At 49.1% G+C, this 18459-nt stretch overlaps 1 protein-coding gene across 1 annotated transcript in view; it reads left to right on the top strand.

Annotated features, from left to right (window-relative positions):
• The window catches only part of LOC116867929 (contactin-associated protein-like 4), a 191369-nt gene that overhangs the window by 80967 nt on the left and 91943 nt on the right, over positions 1-18459 (top strand). The window contains exons 11-14 of the mRNA XM_032857956.1: positions 4489-4595; positions 5542-5661; positions 10050-10247; positions 12182-12338. Of these exons, the coding sequence (XP_032713847.1) occupies positions 4489-4595; positions 5542-5661; positions 10050-10247; positions 12182-12338 (582 nt within the window). The remainder of the gene's footprint in view (positions 1-4488; positions 4596-5541; positions 5662-10049; positions 10248-12181; positions 12339-18459) is intronic.

The raw sequence follows: 18459 nt of genomic DNA, 5'->3' as shown, positions 1-18459 counted from the left end.
GAATCATGATTAGCAGGTGCAGGAGACCAGAATCCTGGTGTGGTCAGGATGGGCAGGATGGGGTGTCCGGGGGGGAAGCCAAACTGCCCCAGGTCCGCAGGGGCTGCGAGGATGGGTCTGCCACGGGGACAGGTTGTTAGGACCCAGGAAGGGACGAGCAGCTCCCTGAGGACCAGGGGTGACCTCAGAGGTGTGTCTGGGGAGGAGAAATAAGGAAAATGCAAGAAGTGGGCAAGGGAGGAAGAAGGTCAACGTCACTGAGGCAGGAAAGCCAGGTTCTAACATGGGGGTGATTTGGGGAGACAGGCTGGCTGGCGCTTTCGTCCTGAAAATGCTAACGTATTTTTGGATAAACGCTACAGGCTGAGAAACCCCTTCTTCCCTTGCATGAGCAACTCAGTCTGAATTCACATGCACCTGTTCTGTCTCTTCTCAGCTTAGTCCCGTTTCAGTCCTTGTTGTATAACAATCAGAGTTCAGTGTGAGCTTCCCAAAAGTCATTGTCACCTGCAGGACACATGGGTGCCTGGGCAGCTCAGTCCAGCTCTTGGTTTCAGCTCAGGTCATGACCTCAGGATCGAGGGATTGAGCCCCACGTCAGGAGCTTCACTCAGCAGGGAACCTGCTGGAGATTGTCTCTCTCCCTCTGTCTCCAACCCCCCGCTCTAAAATAAATAGATAAATCTTAAAATAATAACAGCAGGGGCACCTGGGTGGCTCAGTGGGTTAAAGCCACTGCCTTCGGCTCGGGTCATGATCCCAAGATCCTGGGATCGAGCCCCACATCAGGATTTCTGCTCAGCAGGGAGTCTGCTTCCTCCTCTCTGTCTCTGCCTGCCTCTCTGCCTACTTGTGATCTCTGTCAAATAAATAAATAATAATCTTTAAAAAATAATAATAATAATAACAGCAACACACGTCCCCACCAGTGAGTGACTCACTCTCTCAGATGTGCTTTCCCCACGTGCTCATTCCACTCATGGTGGGGGGAATGACCCTTCTCTGGCAAAGGAGGACTGTGGCCAGTACACTTGCAGCCTCATTGCTGGGTTACCAGGCCTTTAGGGAAATGACGCATCCGGTGTAGGGCACAGGCACCCAGCGCACCTGGCCTGTGGGGCTCGCATACCCCCAGATCCATACTTGGCAGAGGGGCTGCTGGGGGGGGACGGCTTCCTGCAGAAAGGGGGCCTGGGGCGGCTGAACATGGTTCCGGCGTTCCTGTCCGCTGCTACCTCAGCTCTTGGGAAATTTTTCTAACATGCAGCTTTTAACAAGCAATCAATGGGGACCAGTTTGTGCATAAAATGTTTACAGTAAAAGCAGGTTTTTAACACAAACACAGAAACATGTCATCTGATATATAAAGATTCTTTGTCGCATTTGCCAGTTTACAGAAAGATCGGGTTGTGAGATCAGGGCTTAAACTAGAACTTCGTCTAAGGCTGCAGAGAGGATACAAAAGCCACAGAACGACAGCACCCTTACACGCGGTGCCCCTGGATGGGGCTCTGTTTTGATACCCTTAGGCTTTGACAGTGTCTCTCGTACCCCTGTCTGTACTCCGACTGGGAAGAGCTGGGCACACACGTGTGTGAAGCTGTCTGTTTCACGTGTCTGTTCACGTGTGCATGAACGCATTTCTTATTGGCTGCTTGTCCCCACTGACCAGGAAGGACAGTCTGTCTTCACTTCCAGCTTGAGGGACATTTGGGTTCCGTCCAGTGTCAGACTGTGACCATGAAACCGCTGTGAGGCTCAGGCAAGGCTCAGACACTAGTCCATCTGAGGTCTACTTCCTCTGTCCTTGAGCAAACACCAGAGGGGACTGGCTGGACAGTGTGCAGGACAGACCTAGGTTTGGGGGTGTGAAGCCCTTTGCCCAGGGTGATGGTGCAGCGCCCAGCCCCCCAGCAGCACAAGGGGGACCCTGGTCCCTGCAGGTCCCCGCCGCCACTGGCTCAGGTCACTCTTCCATGCACAGCCTGAGAAGAGGCATGTGGACGCCTCTCCGTGGTCTGGGTCTGACACCTTGCTGCATCTAACCTGCAGAATCGTCCCGTCGAGTCCTCTGCATGCTTTTTTAGGGTGTGTTTGTTTCCTTATTGAGTTTTGAGAGTCCTTCATCAGATAAAGGCTCTTTCTCAGCTTTGTCTTCTTACTCTCTGAACGACATCTTTTGAAGAACACAAGCTCTTGCTTTACACGAAGTCAAATGTACTCTTTCTTTTCTTTTTTATGGATCGTGCCTTTGATATCTTACGTATAAAGTCCTTGAGGGGCTCCTGGCTGGCTCTGTCGGTGGAGCCTATGACTTCTGATCTCGCGGTCATGAGTTTTAGCCCCACACTGGGTGCAGAGATTACTTACATAAACAAAACTTGAAGAAAATGAAAGTCTTTGAGTAATCTGAGGTCACGAGGATTTTCTGCTATGGTTATTCTAGAATTTAGATTTAATTTCTATCAGATAAATTTTGAGTATTTTTAAATAGATGGTGCAAGGTAAGCAGGGTTTTTAGTTTGCTTCATGTATAGATATGCAGCCTTGTCAGATGGAAAGGTGACCCTCCTCATGTTCATTGTCTTCATGCTTTCGTGGAAACCCAGCTGTGACATACGTGGGCCTCTGTCCCGGCTCCTTATTTAGTTTATTTGATCTATTTATCTATCTTTCTCCTAATTCCACATGTTCATAGTTATAGTCACTTTATAATAATTAGTGTAACCAGATGTTTTTGTCCTCCTAAATTTGTTTTGTTTTTCAAAATTTTTTTTATTGTATTACATTTTTTAATTTTCATAGGAATTTTGGAACTGGCTTGCGAATTTCTTTTAAGAATCCTGCTAGGAGGGGCGCCTGGGTGGTTCAGTGGGTTAAAGCCTCTGCCTTTGGCTCAATCATGATCCCAGGGTCCTGGGATAGAGCCCTCCATCGGTCTCTCTGCTCCACAGGGAGCCTGCTTCCTCCTCTCTCTCTCTGCCTGCCTCTCTGCCTACTTGTGATCTCTGTCTGTCAAATAAATAAATTAAATCTTAAAAAAAAAAAAAAAAGAATCCTGCTAGGAATTTGATTAGAACTCTCTTGAATCTATACATCAGCTTTCCTGATTTTGCTGCCAAACATTTTATCGACTCTCACTATAAGACCTTCCCTGGGCCTTGTTTTATTTCTGCTTAAACAGTTGGTTTTCTTTTAAAAAGAATTTAAATAATAATTGTAATCTTGGGCCATTTTCATCAGTCTGAGGTTGCCATTGGCATTTGCCTCTCAGGCTCTTAGTGAATTCCTGCAACATCGGAATTGTCCTGATGGAATGAACAAGCCGAGCCTCTCCCCTTTTTTCATAAGAGTAAAAATCCCAAAATCTTCTCCAAATCTCCCAATCTGAAAATAGGAAAAATGGATTCAGCCAAGAGGCTGTGAAATGCAGGTCAATTAGAAAGTAGTGTATTTACCGTGGATGGGAAATTTAGTCTCGAGTTTGCAGAAACTGGAAGCATTTCCTTTAGGGTGGAAACAGCAAGGGCCTTCCCACCTGTCATCTGCATGTCTGGTTCGCTGCTCATTTTGCTGCTGGTGCTGCTGACTTCAGCTGTTGAATCCCCTTCGTCCTACAGGCATTGGCCAAAGACACACACACAACATTCTGAATGAATTACAGTCACTGTGTTCCTGGGTTTCCCTGAGCGATCCCAAGTGCCAGTACAAGCATAAATTAGTCAACACGGAGTTTTCACTACAGATTAATGAGCCATTTTTAAAAGTTTGCTGTAAAGTCTGTATTGTGTGTGATCACAGGCCATAGGCTTAGGTACACATACAAGCACACGCATGACCTGGGGTTAGTTTGAGTCCCACGGTTTCACACGAGTTCTGCTTCCCTTTACAAACTACAATCAGTTAAAATTCACAGAAGTCCTGCGAGTAAACTTCAAGTGTCCCATCCTAATTCTAATTGGGCAGATTGCAGAATACCCATCGTGCATAAATGATGCTGAGTTTTCTTGAGTATTTTCTGATTTACTTGTTTTTCTTGGGGGAATATAATGCACGTGGGCTTTGATCTTTTGGTCCAAGTACCAAGTGGACAAGGAATCGGAGAAGTAGGTGAGCTGGGACAGATGCCCTGTGAGCGGCTGGCCCCTCCCTAGTCTCTCCTTGTTTTCCATTCTTTCTCTCAAAATGCTCCGTGCGGCCACAGTCTGTCACGACACAGTGTCACCGTTGGCTTCTGCAAGCGACTTCAGTCCCCAGCCACACGCAGCACCCACGTGTTGCTACTGTGGCAGGAAGTGGGCTTCTCCAGTGGACAGGGGAGCACACGTGTCAGTCCGATGAGTCAGGGTTCATCAGCCCGGGTCTGGTCGCTTGGTCATCATGGGCTGGGGATGGCCACTGTCCACTCCTCTATGTTCCCGCATGTCAACTAGCAGGACCATGTCTCCCAAAGACCAGGGGTCCCACGGAGCCCTCCTCTCCTCCCAGGTGTTTGCCCAACCGCTGTGAGCATGGTGGCAGATGCTCCCAGACCTGGACGGCCTTCCACTGCAACTGCTCCAGCACGGGCTACACAGGTGCCACGTGCCGCCAGCGTGAGTGCTCTCCCCACCCCCACCCCTCCTCTCACAATGGGGCCTGGGCTTTAGGAATGTGACCCACTGAAAGTCCAGGGTCTGATCCTCGGGGAGTAGGTGGGGCCAGGACCCAGTCTCACAAAGACATGGGGTGAGGGGGAGACAAAGATCAAGAAGGGCTCCAGGTACTCCACCTTCACATGCTGTCTCTGAGTTGCCCATGGTGGAGGGGAGAGAAGGTTCTGGAACCAGAGTCCAGTGCCCAACGGGAGGAGGAGCCCCCACGGCCCTATCTCCTCTCAACCATCCCCCATTATCCCCCGACACGGCAGACGCCTGGTGGCTGTGCTTCAATGGACTGATGTTTCTAGTTCGACTCTTACCAGTAACTGTCCGTCCTTGGGTGATAAGTGAGCCGCCAGACCCCCCTGAGTGTGTGTCACCATTGTCCTCCCCAGCAGAGGGGACGCTGGCAGGTCCCCAGTCACCCGCTGGTGAGGTCGCTCTGAGACACAGCCAGAGGGGATCTGACTCGCTCAGTCACCCTCTGCTCTTAATCAGGGTGGGAGAGGAGAGGTATGGGGACACATTCACGAAGAACAAAGGTTCACGTGTTCCAGTAACGTCTGCCAACAGGTGAAATCCAGGCAGACACTGGTGGTCTGGTTCCTGGTGACAGGACAGTGCACCAAATTCTGCACTGGGCCAGGAAATCGTATTTGCCTGCAGGGGCTCACCAGCAGTACAGGTCTGATTGCTGCACACTTTTCTTCTCCCTCCTTCATTACCTATCACACACATGCCTTTCAACAATCATTCTGCATTTTCAGATTTGGTCACATTTCCTCCCAGGGGGTGACTGTTTGCTATGGTGCAGAACGTGGGGTTTCCCTCACCTCCTCCTTGGAAATGTAGGACTCTCCTTCCACCCCATTTCCGGTGACTAACTGGTGGTTCTCCCTAGCCCTCTACGAGCAGTCCTGCGAGGCCTACAAGCATAGGGGCGAGTCCTTGGGGAGATACTACGTGGACCCGGATGGCAGTGGACCCCTGCAGCCCTTCTCCGTGTTCTGCAACATGACAGGTGAGTCAGCAATTTCAACTCCTATTAAACACGAAAGTATAGCCCGGTAAGTAGATCTGTACCTGGTTAGCAGCTCTATTAGGGTGCCCTTGTAAGAGCAGTTATTCAACAAAAGTATTTGATAAAAATCTTTAAAAAAATAGCTCAGAAGTAAAAATTCATTATTATGTCATTATCATCAGGCATGTATTCTGTGGAACATTTAATAATACAATTTTGCCTGTTAAATCCTAAAGCAAAAGATTTTTTGAGACTTATCTGATTGAACTAATGGATGTGCAAGTCAAAAGCATTTTCACTTGTTTTTTCTTGAAGATTTTACTTATTTTAGAGAGACAGAGAGCACAAGTGTGGGGGAGGAGAGAATCTGCAGCAGGACCCCCCGCCCTTCCAAGCACAGAGCCCTCTGCAAGGTGCAGTCCCACGACCCTGAGATCATGACCTGACCCAGAATCAAGTGTGGGATGCTGAACTGAGCCCCCTGACTCCGCCTTGTCACTATTCTGCCGTAAAAGTTGTGAGGGTTTCCACAGGACGGGTGACGGCCTCTGAGTCCATGTGGACAAGCAGCGTGTGCTTTTGAGTTCTTGGTTTCCTCTCAGACACGGGCGGCCTAGCTCTCTAACGGCCACGTCTGTTTCTCTGACTGCAGCCACAGCCCCGTGTCTCGTCCACACTGGAGTCCACGCCTCCACCCCTCGGCCCACACCACCCCTCGGCCCTCGCCCCCCGGAAGGGACACCTTCAACACTGCCGTCTCTGCCTTCCGGTGGGACATTAGCTCCTGTCTCTATAGGGGACTGCCTCTTCTTTAAATGTTCTACCTTGTTAAGTTTCAGATAATCCAGATTCTGTGCACAAGGCTGGACACTGTCCCCCCAGATTTCACGTCCCCCCAGAACCTGCGAATGGGACTGGGTTTGGAAATGAGGTTTCCGCAGATGTGGTCCAGCTGAGCGGCGGTCCCAGCGCCAAAGCTGGTGTCTGGACGAGGGAAACATGGACACGGGAGGGGAGGGGCCGTGTGAGCAGCCGAGGCCAGCCCGCATTCCCGCGACACCACCGGCTCTACAGGAGGACATGGTCCCCCACCCCCTCCTTCAGGCTCTGAGCTCCGGGTATCAGAGAATCGCCCCGGGTGCTGGAAGCCTCTAGGCTTCATGCTTGGTTTTGACAGTGGGTGAAGACAGCACACCCTGTTGCAAATTCCCTGAGAAGAGAACCATTTCTGGATAGATTTTTTTTTTTCATGATATTTGAATAGTTTAAAACCATTCCCATGAAATTTTTTATTTTCTGGCTCCTCAATTCTCAAGACAAAATCTGGCTGTTGCTGCCTTTAAGCAAATACTTGCTCAAATGTGAGCTAGGCAGGTCTCCCTCCAGAGGGCATGGAGCGGCTGGGATGCAGCATGGTGTGCAGGTGGGACAAAAGCCCTCCCACAGCTGCCCAGACCATCAGGGCTGGTGTCGACACAGGTCCGTGCCTGACAGACCGCTCAGCCCGGCGAACACTGAGGGCAAGTCTGAGGCCGATGTCTGGGGACACCTAGTGCTTGGGGCAAACAGTTCCTCTGGGTGTCTTCTGCCTGAGGCGGTGCATGGCCATGCGGTCCCTGCTGCCCCTAGCGTTCTGGGCAGACCACGCACCCTGTGCCAGAGCCGTTCTGGATGGGTGACAACATGCTGCCTCGGGGGAGGCCTGGTCCCAGCTCATCAGCCCAGCACATGCTCCTGGGGGCCCAACACCAGACTGTGGGTGACACAATGGCATGTGAGTGACGACAGGGCTTCAACCCCAGGAGAGTGGGGATGCATCCTCATGTGTGTGTGCAGGCATGTGTGTGTGTGTGTGTGCATGTCATGTGTGTGTGCAGGCGTGTGTGTGTGTGTGCTTGAGACTCAGAGTGGCCACTGAGGCAGGGCCCCAGACCTACCCCCGCCTCCTTGGCCCTGGGAGTCATGTGTCCCCTCTGTGCTGGGAACAGTGCAGCAGGAGGCAGGGACCCGAAGTCCATGTTTAGGCTGAGAGTCGTCATGGCTCTGAGGACGTCCAGGGTCGTCCTTGGGGCGGGTGGAGCCTTGAAAGCCCTGGGAGTGGTCTTGGGAGATGCTGCACCAGGAACCCCTTTCCTGGGCTCTGGGTGTCTGCCTTCCCAGGGGCAGCAATGTTACCGTGTCCCTCATCTCTGAGAACAGGGTCAGGGGCCAAAGGTTCATGTTTCATTCAGGGGAAAGAAAACTGACGTGTTTGTGGTGCTCACAAAATCTGCCAAAATCGTAATGGGAATTGGACTATTTGGGAGGGAGGACCAGGAAGACAGCAGAGAGAAGCTGCATCCCTGGGACTCCTCGTGGGCAGCAGCTGGGGGGCAGCTGGGGTGGGAGCAGAAGCCCCCCGTTCCCCCAGCATGTGTGCCCAGCAGTGTCAGCAGAGGAACATGTCTCCAACATACCTGGTGAGTGACTGAGGCCTGTGTGACCCCCCAGGACAGAACACGGGTGGGGGCCATGGGCCATGGGCTCCTCATCTCCTGGGCACTGCTGGCTCGTCACCACAAAGGAGGCACGGGCTGCTGCCTCCCATCCGTGAGGACGTTCAGTGTAGATGGGATGTCTTCTCGGTACCTATGAGGACCACGTGATGCCCTCGGGTCTCTGAGGCCGATTTCCACGTTGGAAACGTCTATGTTTCTCAGTTTCCTCCTGGGGATGCAGGCCCTGCCCAGCAGCTGTGCCATGCTCCAGTCTGGTTTGGTTTGGATTCACCTGCTGTGAACTCTGCCATCTGTGCTCTGGTCAGAGGAAGCATGCGAGTCAGAAACTGGAGCGTCTCATGGTAGAGTGAATGTTGGGTTTCAGTCCAGATGAATCCAGCCCCACATGGAACCAATGTGCCCCTCTGTTCCCCTGCCGTGTCCAGAGGGCAGCCCACAATTCCACGTCACACGGGCTTCAGGATCCACTGTAACATGTGGACTCTAGTGTGAGCCATCCCCAGCGACCCCAGATCTGTCCCCACAAGAATGGGGAGGCCCGTGACAGGTGACCCACACCCCTCAGCCCACTCACTCCTGGGCTCCTGCAGCTTCAGAGCAGCAAAAGTCCTGAAGAAATGAGCTGCTCCAGCTCTGGGATGTGCCCCCACGGGCCACACAGCAGGCGGCTCCCATAGGACTCCCTGGTCAAGCTGTTCCATGGCCTGAAGTCCTCGTCCGATGCACACTGACAGCCACGGGTTGTGGATGTGGCTCAGGCAGGAATTCCAGACACACAGGATCGACAGGGGCCACACAAAGTAGCAAACCAACAAAACCAGGTCCATATGGCTGCTTTCCAGACCCCTTAATTGGACATATGCCAACAAAAAAGGGACAATTTAACCAATTCCTTCTCACAGATGATGCTGAGTGACTGGACCACACAGAGAGAGTCCCAGCAATGGGGATTAGAAGAATCGATGTCCCCTTGTGCACCAGCATTCAGCATGCAAGATTCATATTCCAGCCACTGGGCCTCGTAGACAGAGGTGCCCCAGATAGACAGATGTGCCCCCAGGTAGACAGAAGTGCCCCCAGGAAGACAGAAGTGTCCCAGGTAGACAGATGTGACCCAGGTAGACAGAGGTATCCCAGGTAGACAGATGTGACCCAGGTAGACAGAAGTGCCCCTAGGAAGACAGAGGTATCCCAGGAAGATAGAGGTGTCCCAGGTAGACAGATGTGACCCAGGTAGACAGAAGTGTCCCCAGGAAGACAGAGGTATCCCAGGAAGACAGAGGTGTCCCAGGTAGACAGTTGTGACCCAGGTAGGCAGATGTGTTCCAGGAAGACAGAGGTGTCCCAGGTAGACAGAAGTGGCCAGGGCTCATGGCACTGTCAAGGCCAGGGCATCTCACCCTACAGAGCAGGGTCAGGTGTGGGTCCAGGAATGCCACTTCTGCATTCCTCTCAGGTCTGAATGGAGCAGGCGTGTGATGCCCCAGTGACCTGCAGAGAACCCTCAGGTCAGAGCACATGAGAGGAGCACGGGCTGCTGACGATGTCGGGCTCATTCTCCAGTGGAGAAAAGAGTATTGTTCTAGTAGAAAAGTCATTGTTTGCCTTGCATTACTTTGGATTATTGGAGAAATTTAATAACGCAGTTATATGTCTTTTCTCTCCCATGAATGTTGTCTGGCTAAAAATCCAGAAACACCCACTTTCACTACAGGATCATCTCAGACATAAATGACACATATCATCACAGGAAGAACACTCTCTCCCATGATTTAAGGGTCAGAGTCCCATTTGTGTTGCCTCTGCATCGGCCCACTAGAAGGCCACCGGCAGTGCTGAGTGTCCCGCTCAGTGACACTCCTCTCCTTTCTCTCTTGCTCCACTCGTGAGACGTCCCGTGGACCGTCGTGCAGCACAACAGCTCAGCCCTCACCAGGGTCAAGGGCGCAGACCAGAGCAACCCCCACTGGGCAGTGTTCCAGTACGAGGCCAGCCTGGAGCAGCTGCGGGCCGTCATCACCCGTGCCAGGCACTGCCAGCAGATGCTGGAGTTCCATTGCAGGAGGTCTCGGCTCCGGGACCCACAAGGTAGGTGCCCACAATGTGCACAGGTCAGCGACCTCTGCCAACCCCTGCTAGTCCCTGCCAGCCCCACCTCCCTTGCTGAGGTGTAGGTGGAGGCAGCATGGAGTGCAGGTCTGGCTTGATCCAGAGGAAGATGCTTCCCTTTCTCCCTCGTACCCAGACTGCTCTCAGTGCTGCTTTGGGCTGTGCCTTTCTTCCTTCTGATTACCTCACTGAGGTGCTATTTCTTGTGTCTTCCCGGTCCTCACTGCTCTTCTCCTGCTCCGGCCTTGATTTTTCAAACCATCTACTGCTTCACTCTTTATGAAGACATATGTCTTTCTGGACATGGCTTCCACCATGCATGCTCCTACTTGGGATGCTCTCAGGCCCTCTGCACATCCCCTTCAGGGTCCCAGGACCAAACCCCACACTGGCTCCTCAGCTCCCAGTTTCCCAGTATGGATGCAGGGAGTGGAGACCACACAGCATTTATGACACAAGCTCATATTTGAATTTTGCAAATCAATCCTCTTTTCACCCATGAGGAAAATGGCAGGAAAGTGTATATAGCCTCAGATTAAAGCTAGTTCTCCTGGGAAGGAGCAGTTGCAGGTTGAAGGGAAGGATGGCCAAGGGCTCCCGCTGGAGGGTCAAGCTCTCCCAGGCAGAACCCTCTGCCTTCCCCAGTCTCTACAGTACTTACCAACTTGCAAATGCAACCAGAGGCTCTTGGTGTTCTGACAACCTTTGGAGAGTCACTGTTGGTGGGAGAGAGAAGGGATATAGAAAACACACTTAGAAGACACAGCCCAGTGATGTCATTTCTCCCTGGTTTGAAAGCACAATGGTGAAATAATTAAAATTTTAAAAGTGTTATCAAAATATCTATTAAATATTTTAAATGCCATTAGCCTCCCAGCAATGAGCTATCAGCTTAATTTGGAAGTAATTCATCTTAGATGCCTTCTTGCACATCTCTTTCCTGGCCGCACAGGGAGGTGGCAGTGGCCACACATTTTCTTGGGAGCGGCTGTCGGTCCCAGGTGGAGATCCAAATCTGTCAGGGAGCGGGACAGACCATGGCACTGCCACACCCTGGGTGCTCAGAGTCTCTTGGTGGCCATGCAGCCACTCACCGGCACGGAGGAATGTCCACACAGCACCGCCTCCCATCAGCCCCGTGGGTGCGCCTCCCAGGGCACCCTCACTCATCACTCCCTCCCGGGGGTTGGGGCTGCTGGGGTTCATGGAGATGTGGTCCATCTCCTCCGGTGGCCCGAGTTGTAACATGGTGGCCATGGGCTCTGGTCCCGTGGTGGCGTCGCTGCTTAGGCTTTCAGAACAGAAGATGCGCTCAGCCCGGGGAAGAGGGTTCACCCGTGGAGGTGTGACTGGCTGTTCAGCACAGTGATGCAAACAAGCCTCGGCAGGGACCGGCCCCACACAGTGCCCACAGAAGCCCACAGCCCGGACTCAGAGGGGAGTCCGCAGCCTGAGCCTTGGAGAGGAGAGGAGAGAGAAGGAGCCCACTTCTGGACACCCACCCGTCTGTGCCGGGTTGTTTCCATCCAACAGGCATTCAGGTCCGCAGCAGGTGTCACTTCTAGTGTAGCTGCCAGTGTTTTAACCCTCAGGACAGCTCACCTTTTAATCTAGTTCTCAAAGAAATCATGTAATTTGGCTGATTAAAAATTATTAATGCCATGATGGAGAGACTTGGGTACTTCTGTTTATTTTCAGTGCAATCAGTCTGATGTCGTCGGACAAACCCAAGCTGGGTTAGAATTGTCCCAGCAGCACCATCCTGTTACAGCGCTAAGAACAGGTTCCTTTCTGGAGCAGACTTGTTCTTGGCTGCCGGTTTCTTAGTAATGGTCTTGGGGGGAAGGGAGTCGTCTCAGGGAGGCAGGGCTCGGGGGCCAAGCAGCAGTCACTTTCTCAAACCTGTCTTTCAGATGGAACACCTCTGAGTTGGTGGGTTGGAAGCACCCACGGGACACGCACTTACTGGGCGGGCTCCATGCCTGAGGCCCAGACGTGTGCTTGTGGACTGGCGGGGAACTGCGTTGACTCCCAGCATCGCTGCAACTGTGACGCAGACCAGGACGAATGGTGAATTGCATGTGATTTCCGTCCACAAGACGGGCTTTCCTGTTGCTCAGAATGTGTGTGTTCGGGGAGATGCTACACAAGCCAGGCCAGAGGTCAGGGGGAGGAAATCACACCCCAGGGGGTAAAAAAAACATCTATGATGATAAGATATGATACTGTTCATCTGAATTATTAAGATCAATGATTTGCAGGTTTGCTTTCTTTTCTTCACTTCCTGTTTCTTACTTCTAATGTCTTCGTCTGGGGCAGGGACAGACACCCCTTCCCCCACTAGGGCAGATCACCGATAACAAGCCCCAGGTGCCCACCACCAGCCACCAGCTTGCGATCGGCCTCAGGTCGCCAGCTGCCCCACCTGCTCACCCCCGCCCGGATTACTGCTGAGGAAACCCACACATCACACCATCTCACTCCCCAATATTCTGTTATCCTGATAAATCCACAGGACTCACTAATATTTTTTGTTCAATATGACATCAGCCTCATTATCATTTCTAACGGTTTTGAATCCTGCCCCATGAAGTTCACTTAAGAGGTATCTTCTTGACAGGACATAGTTTCTGAAATGTCCCTCTGAGACGAGGGACATGAAGCAGACCCTGGTCAAACAGGTAAAGGGAATGGTGCTCTGTGGGGGGGGGGGGTGCTGCCTGGGGAAGCGGGCTGGGCCTGCACACCCCGGCTTAGAGAGGGAGTCCAAAATTATGTGATCACATTGCTGGTCAAATCAGGTTATGTTTAAAATCATATATATCACACGGAGATCACACTTTGGAAATACTAGCCTACAGGGTGCCACAGATGTGAAAATGGTCCTCCACATATTAAATGGAAAAGCTGTCTCATGTTGATAGAACATCTGAAATTAGAAAATTGGTTACTTACACTTGAGGCTAAAGAACTTGCATGGCGTATTGATTTTTTTTACTTCTTTGTAAAGTGGAAAGGTTTTGAAATGTCTGGGATTCGCGTTTCAAATGTATCCCCAATTTAAAAATACTCCCCTTAGCTCAAACGCTTTAGGTACCACATTTATACGCTACTCTGGGCACGGGTCCTGGACACAGAATCGCCTTTAAAGGAACAAAGTTTGATCTATGGGATCCATTTGGCTGTAGAATGTCTGTTACACTCAGGAATGGAGACAAAATCGGGATTCTGTGGGGTGGGGGAGTAAGGAGACGTGTCTGGCCACATGGCTCAGGGCAGGACCCTCGGCCATTAATGTGATGTAGGAGTGGAGGAGGCCTCTTGGGCAGGGGCTCTGACGCTCAGGGTCTGGGAAGGAGCAAGACTGGAAACTGGAGACCGTCTATGGACAAGACGTGGGGGTGAGACATGGGGGCGCCAGTGTACCTGTGGTCTCCTGTCAGTGACGAACAGGGTGTCCACCAGGGAGAAACCCCAGAAAGCTGCAAGACCACGTGGCTTGTCCAGAGAGCATGAGCCCCCTTCTACCTTCTGACTCCCGATGCCTGCCCTGTAGCCCCTGTGACTCATTCCCACTGTGAAAGATGTTACTGGATATGCAGCATCACTGATCCTTCTGGATATTACCCCAAGATCCACTTGTAGAACCTCTGCTTCCTGTCTGCACAACATGGAGTCACCGGGTTAGAGCCCCTGGGAGCAACAGTAACCCAGAGCCACAGACGACGGGCCACCTGGGCACCTCACACCAGTGAACCAGGGGACAAAGGAGAGAGTTCCTTGTTCACAGCTGCAGAGGACTGTGTCTGATGTGCTGAGCTGTGCTGCCTCTATGCAAGTGGGGTGGAGAGCACAGCCTGCACCCAGAGAATTCTCTGGTCATCTCTGGCACTGACTCACCCAGGACATGGCAGTCACAGCAACCACAGCCTGGCAGGGGAGAGGCCGAGGTCAGAGCCTCAGGAAAGCCATATTCAAGACGCTTCAAGGTGGACAGCTCACCCAGCAGCAGCACCCCAAGGCAGAAGGGTGCCCACAGTGGGTGGTATGAGGGGAGCTGGTACGTGCTATTTAAGACCTCAGAGCCAACAGTAGGGTGGAGGGCTTGGCCCACTGGGGACACTACCAGCCACCGCCCTGAAGAATCAATAACAAGACAGAAAGGAGCCGATGTGGTCACAGGGGATCAGTGCAGTGCAAGGGGTGGGCTGTAGCAGGCACCCCTCAGGGCCCCCAGATGCTCTGTGTCTGCCCCCAGACACCTCCCTTCCCTCTACCTGGGGGCAGTCATGGACTTCAAGGATGTGCTTGGCCTGAGCAAGCCAGGCTGATGCTCCAGAGGGCTGACACACCCAGCATGCCCACCATTCGTCAGAGGGACAAGGTGTGAGTGGGCAGTCTTCACACTACAGTTGCAATGTGTCTGTTAGTCTGAAATTCGTAAAATGAAAGATTGAAAATCTGTAAATGAACACAGAGGTGTGGGTGGGTGTGTGTTTGTGTGTGTGTGCGTGTGTGTGAATTGGCAAGCTAATTCTCTGATTTAAATGGAAAGAAAAGCATCAAAAAGAGTCAAGACTATGTTGAAGAAAAACAAAGCTAGAGGGCCTTTCCTACTGGGTCTGAAGAGAACGTGATATTGGGGCAAAGGCAGATGGACAGTTACATGACAGGACAGGGGACAAGTCAGGTACAGAAAGGATGGTCCTTTTTATAGAGCTGAGTCAATTAGATACCCATATGAATAAATTAAATCTTGACCTTTATTTCACACTACGCAAAAACCAATTCCAGTCAGATTTCAGTTCAAATATCAAAGATGAAAAAGTATATTTTAAAAGAAAACATAGCTGAGCATCTTCCAAAACCAAATCTCCAAAGCGTAACATTCTACATTTTCATTTTCACTTGTGCCCTAATCTCTCTCTCTCTAGCTCTCTCTTTCTCACGCACACACACTATTTATTTATTTATTAATATCATTGTGGATTTTTGAATTTTTACTTAATTCACTGTGTTATAACCCTTTCCTGTCATTATTTAATTTCATGCTTAATTTTTTCTAGATTTGACCAGTAGGAGTCATTTCAAGCTATGCCCTTTTAATATGTTAATATGTGTCTATTCTTTAGCATTTTCTTACCTTTTGGCACAATACGAGATTCCAAACTTGTACTTTCTCTGCTGCAGCTTTGGAATCGCCATTTCTACAAGAATATCTGGTTCCTTTTAGGAAAAAATAGTACTTGGGTATCAGTACTTGGAATTAGGTGTGCTCAGTACTACTGGAATGTCTTAGAATGCATGACTTCACCAATCCCATTGCAATGCCATGGGATAAATTCTAACCATCCTCTTTCCATAATTGTAACTCCCTTTCCAACAGCAAGGAGCCTGGTCCTCATTTCCTAAAAAGGATGTACTTCTATTTTCAGTCTTGGAATTTGCAAAAAGTGGTATCAGAATCACTAAACCATAACTTGAGGTGGGGGTTGGAGGAGAAAGACAGAGAGGAAGCCTACTGATAGAGCTAACATTTCCTTAAAGGTTTGGGGTTTTCTTTTCCTTCCTTCCTTCCTTCCTTCCTCCATCCCTCCCTCCTTCCCTCCTCCTTTTCTATCTTGACTTCAGGTAGATCATTTAGTACACATAGTGTAAAAATAGTCACAGACTATTTCCTTGTCCCTCCTTCAGTGTAGTTATGCTATAAATGGTTATCTATGATTTGTTTCATTCATTTATGTTTGTATTTCATTTTATGTTATTCCCATCCTTGTTAACTCTATTGCATTATTTGTTTTATTCCGAGTGTTCTAGTTTAGTATGTGAAAATATGACGTTTCTAAAAGTAAACTAAACAAAGTTTTCATCTTTGTGTATATCCCCATCCCCTTCCCCACCTCCATCCCCATCCCCATCTCCATCTCCATCCCCACCCCCATCCCCATCTTCTTGCCCATCCCCAAACTCATCTCTCAATCTTTACCTTCTCTATCTCTTTATCAGTCTCCACTTCTACCATCTCCATCATCTTTTTTCATATCCATCCCCATCTCCTTTCTTTCTCTCTCTCTATACCTGGATCCACTTCTCTTCCCTCCACACTTCCCCCTTCATTACCCTTCACTACAGGTTGCCAATCTCATTATTTCCTGGTTTATCTTTCTTATGTTTATGTTTGCATAAATAAGAAAATACTTGGGTAGTTTATTATTTTCCCCTTCTTTTTTACACTAAAGGTAACATATTCTCAGTATTTTTATACATTTTGTTCTTTATCATAGTGATCTCCATTGTGTGGACATACTGTAATTTATTCAAACACAGTCTTGTATATAGACATGTAGGTTGTCAATGGCAAATTACAAACAATCTGCAATGAATACCAGTTTTGCTAGACATTACCAAATTCTTCTCAGCATCCTTGCCCGTTTACACTCCCATAGCCATAGAGGAGAATACTTTATTTACTGATGCCATATTATTATATAGCAAGAAGGGACATATTCATGATGCTAGGTTTTCTTACCCAAGAGAAAGGAACACACAAATCACTTTTACATGTCTCAGAAAATTTTTCTTCTACTCATTTGGTACATTTTCTGTTAAATTTAGTCCTTGATCATTTTATCTTCTTCCTTGGTACCAGAAATGGATTTATCATTATGTCCTCTAGCTCATTGATGCTTATGTGTGAAGGCATGTTTTTACTGAATATGTTGGATAGCAGTGGAGTCCGTGGCCTCATGATCTGAGTGGGAATGTCTGTCCCCAAGCCTGCCCATTAGGTGACCTGCTGGTTTCAGGACCAAGGTATTTAGGTGACACAGACATTGAGAGCAGAGATGTAGACATATATAGAGATGAAATAGATGCCTTGTCTGTATTTATGGAACCACTTTAAGGAGTACCTATCAACTCTCATTTTCCTGAATGTCTCTTAAAAATGTGTGCTGACATTTGTCTAATTTCTTTTTCAGCATTTATGGAAATAAGCAAATTATTTTTCTCCTTAGATATCTTAATTTAGCAGATAATGTTAATGAACTTCCTAATATTTAAATTGGAACAAATTCCACTTGGTCAAGTTATACCATTTCTTGGTGTGGTATTATTTACTAATATTATATTTACTAATATTTTAGCTAGAAGGCTTTCATCAGCCTTCGTCTTTATCAGATTTAGGAATCAAATTTTCAGATGGAAGGGCCTTTTAAAAATGTTAATATTTTCAGTTTTATTCTGCATCTGATCAGAGTGTGCTTTTAATATTCCTACTGTGAGGAACTTACTATCATTTTCTCTGTGGTCTACTCAGTGACTGGGTTTGTGACTGTCCCTTGTGAGCTTGAGAAGAAGCTGTATTTCTTTTATTTGGGTGTAGCTTTTGGTATATTGCCCATAAAATTTACCCCCACTGATTATGTTATTCAGGTGTTGTACATCCCCACTCATTTCCGTCTCCTTTTCGTATTACATTGTTGTACGATTAGTGAGTTTCTACGCCTGACTTCTTGCGTTTTCTGTAGATGCTTCTTCACAAGGTGATTGTTCGGATATCTGGGAGTGGAAGCATTTAGAAGGGCTCTGTCTGCCTCACACCCTTGGGCTTCAGCGCTGTAATGCCCACTTTTTCATTCCCAGCACTGAGTCCAATCCATGCTGTGACACCAGGATCGCGCCTGACTTACTTGTCATCCTTCTCAGCATTTCTGAGTCACTTTGTGTGCATGTGTGTCTCTGGTTTACAGTATGCCATTGTATCTAGTTTGAGGGCCAAATCTGAAGTCTTTGTGTTTTAAAAGTTCAATTAAACCCACTCATATTCATTGATAAAACTCACATATTTGGGTTCAAATTTATCATATTATCTTGTAATTATTAATGCAGATTGTTATATTTGCTGTGTTGCTTTTTTACAAGATGCATATTTCTTTGATCTTCTACAAAATTATTTCTAAAGTAGCTAGGGATGTTTGCTTTTTTGCTCTTGTATTTATGCGCACAATCAATTCTATGGTTTTCTTAGTTAATCCATTACTCTCTGGTTTGTAGGGTGTTTTTTTTTTTTTTAATCCCCTTTGGTTTTTACTTATTGCCCATAGGATCATCAGGAAACCTATTCAGCCTTCCCTCTCTTTCCTGCATCCTCCTTCTGTGGCATTTCCATCCTGCCAGAAATCACACTAAT

This window comes from Lontra canadensis, unplaced genomic scaffold (genome assembly GCF_010015895.1).
Source record: "Lontra canadensis isolate GAN:19392208 unplaced genomic scaffold, GSC_riverotter_1.0 scaffold13, whole genome shotgun sequence".
Taxonomy (NCBI): Eukaryota; Metazoa; Chordata; class Mammalia; order Carnivora; family Mustelidae; genus Lontra; species Lontra canadensis.
This window is presented reverse-complemented; position numbering and strand designations above follow the sequence as displayed.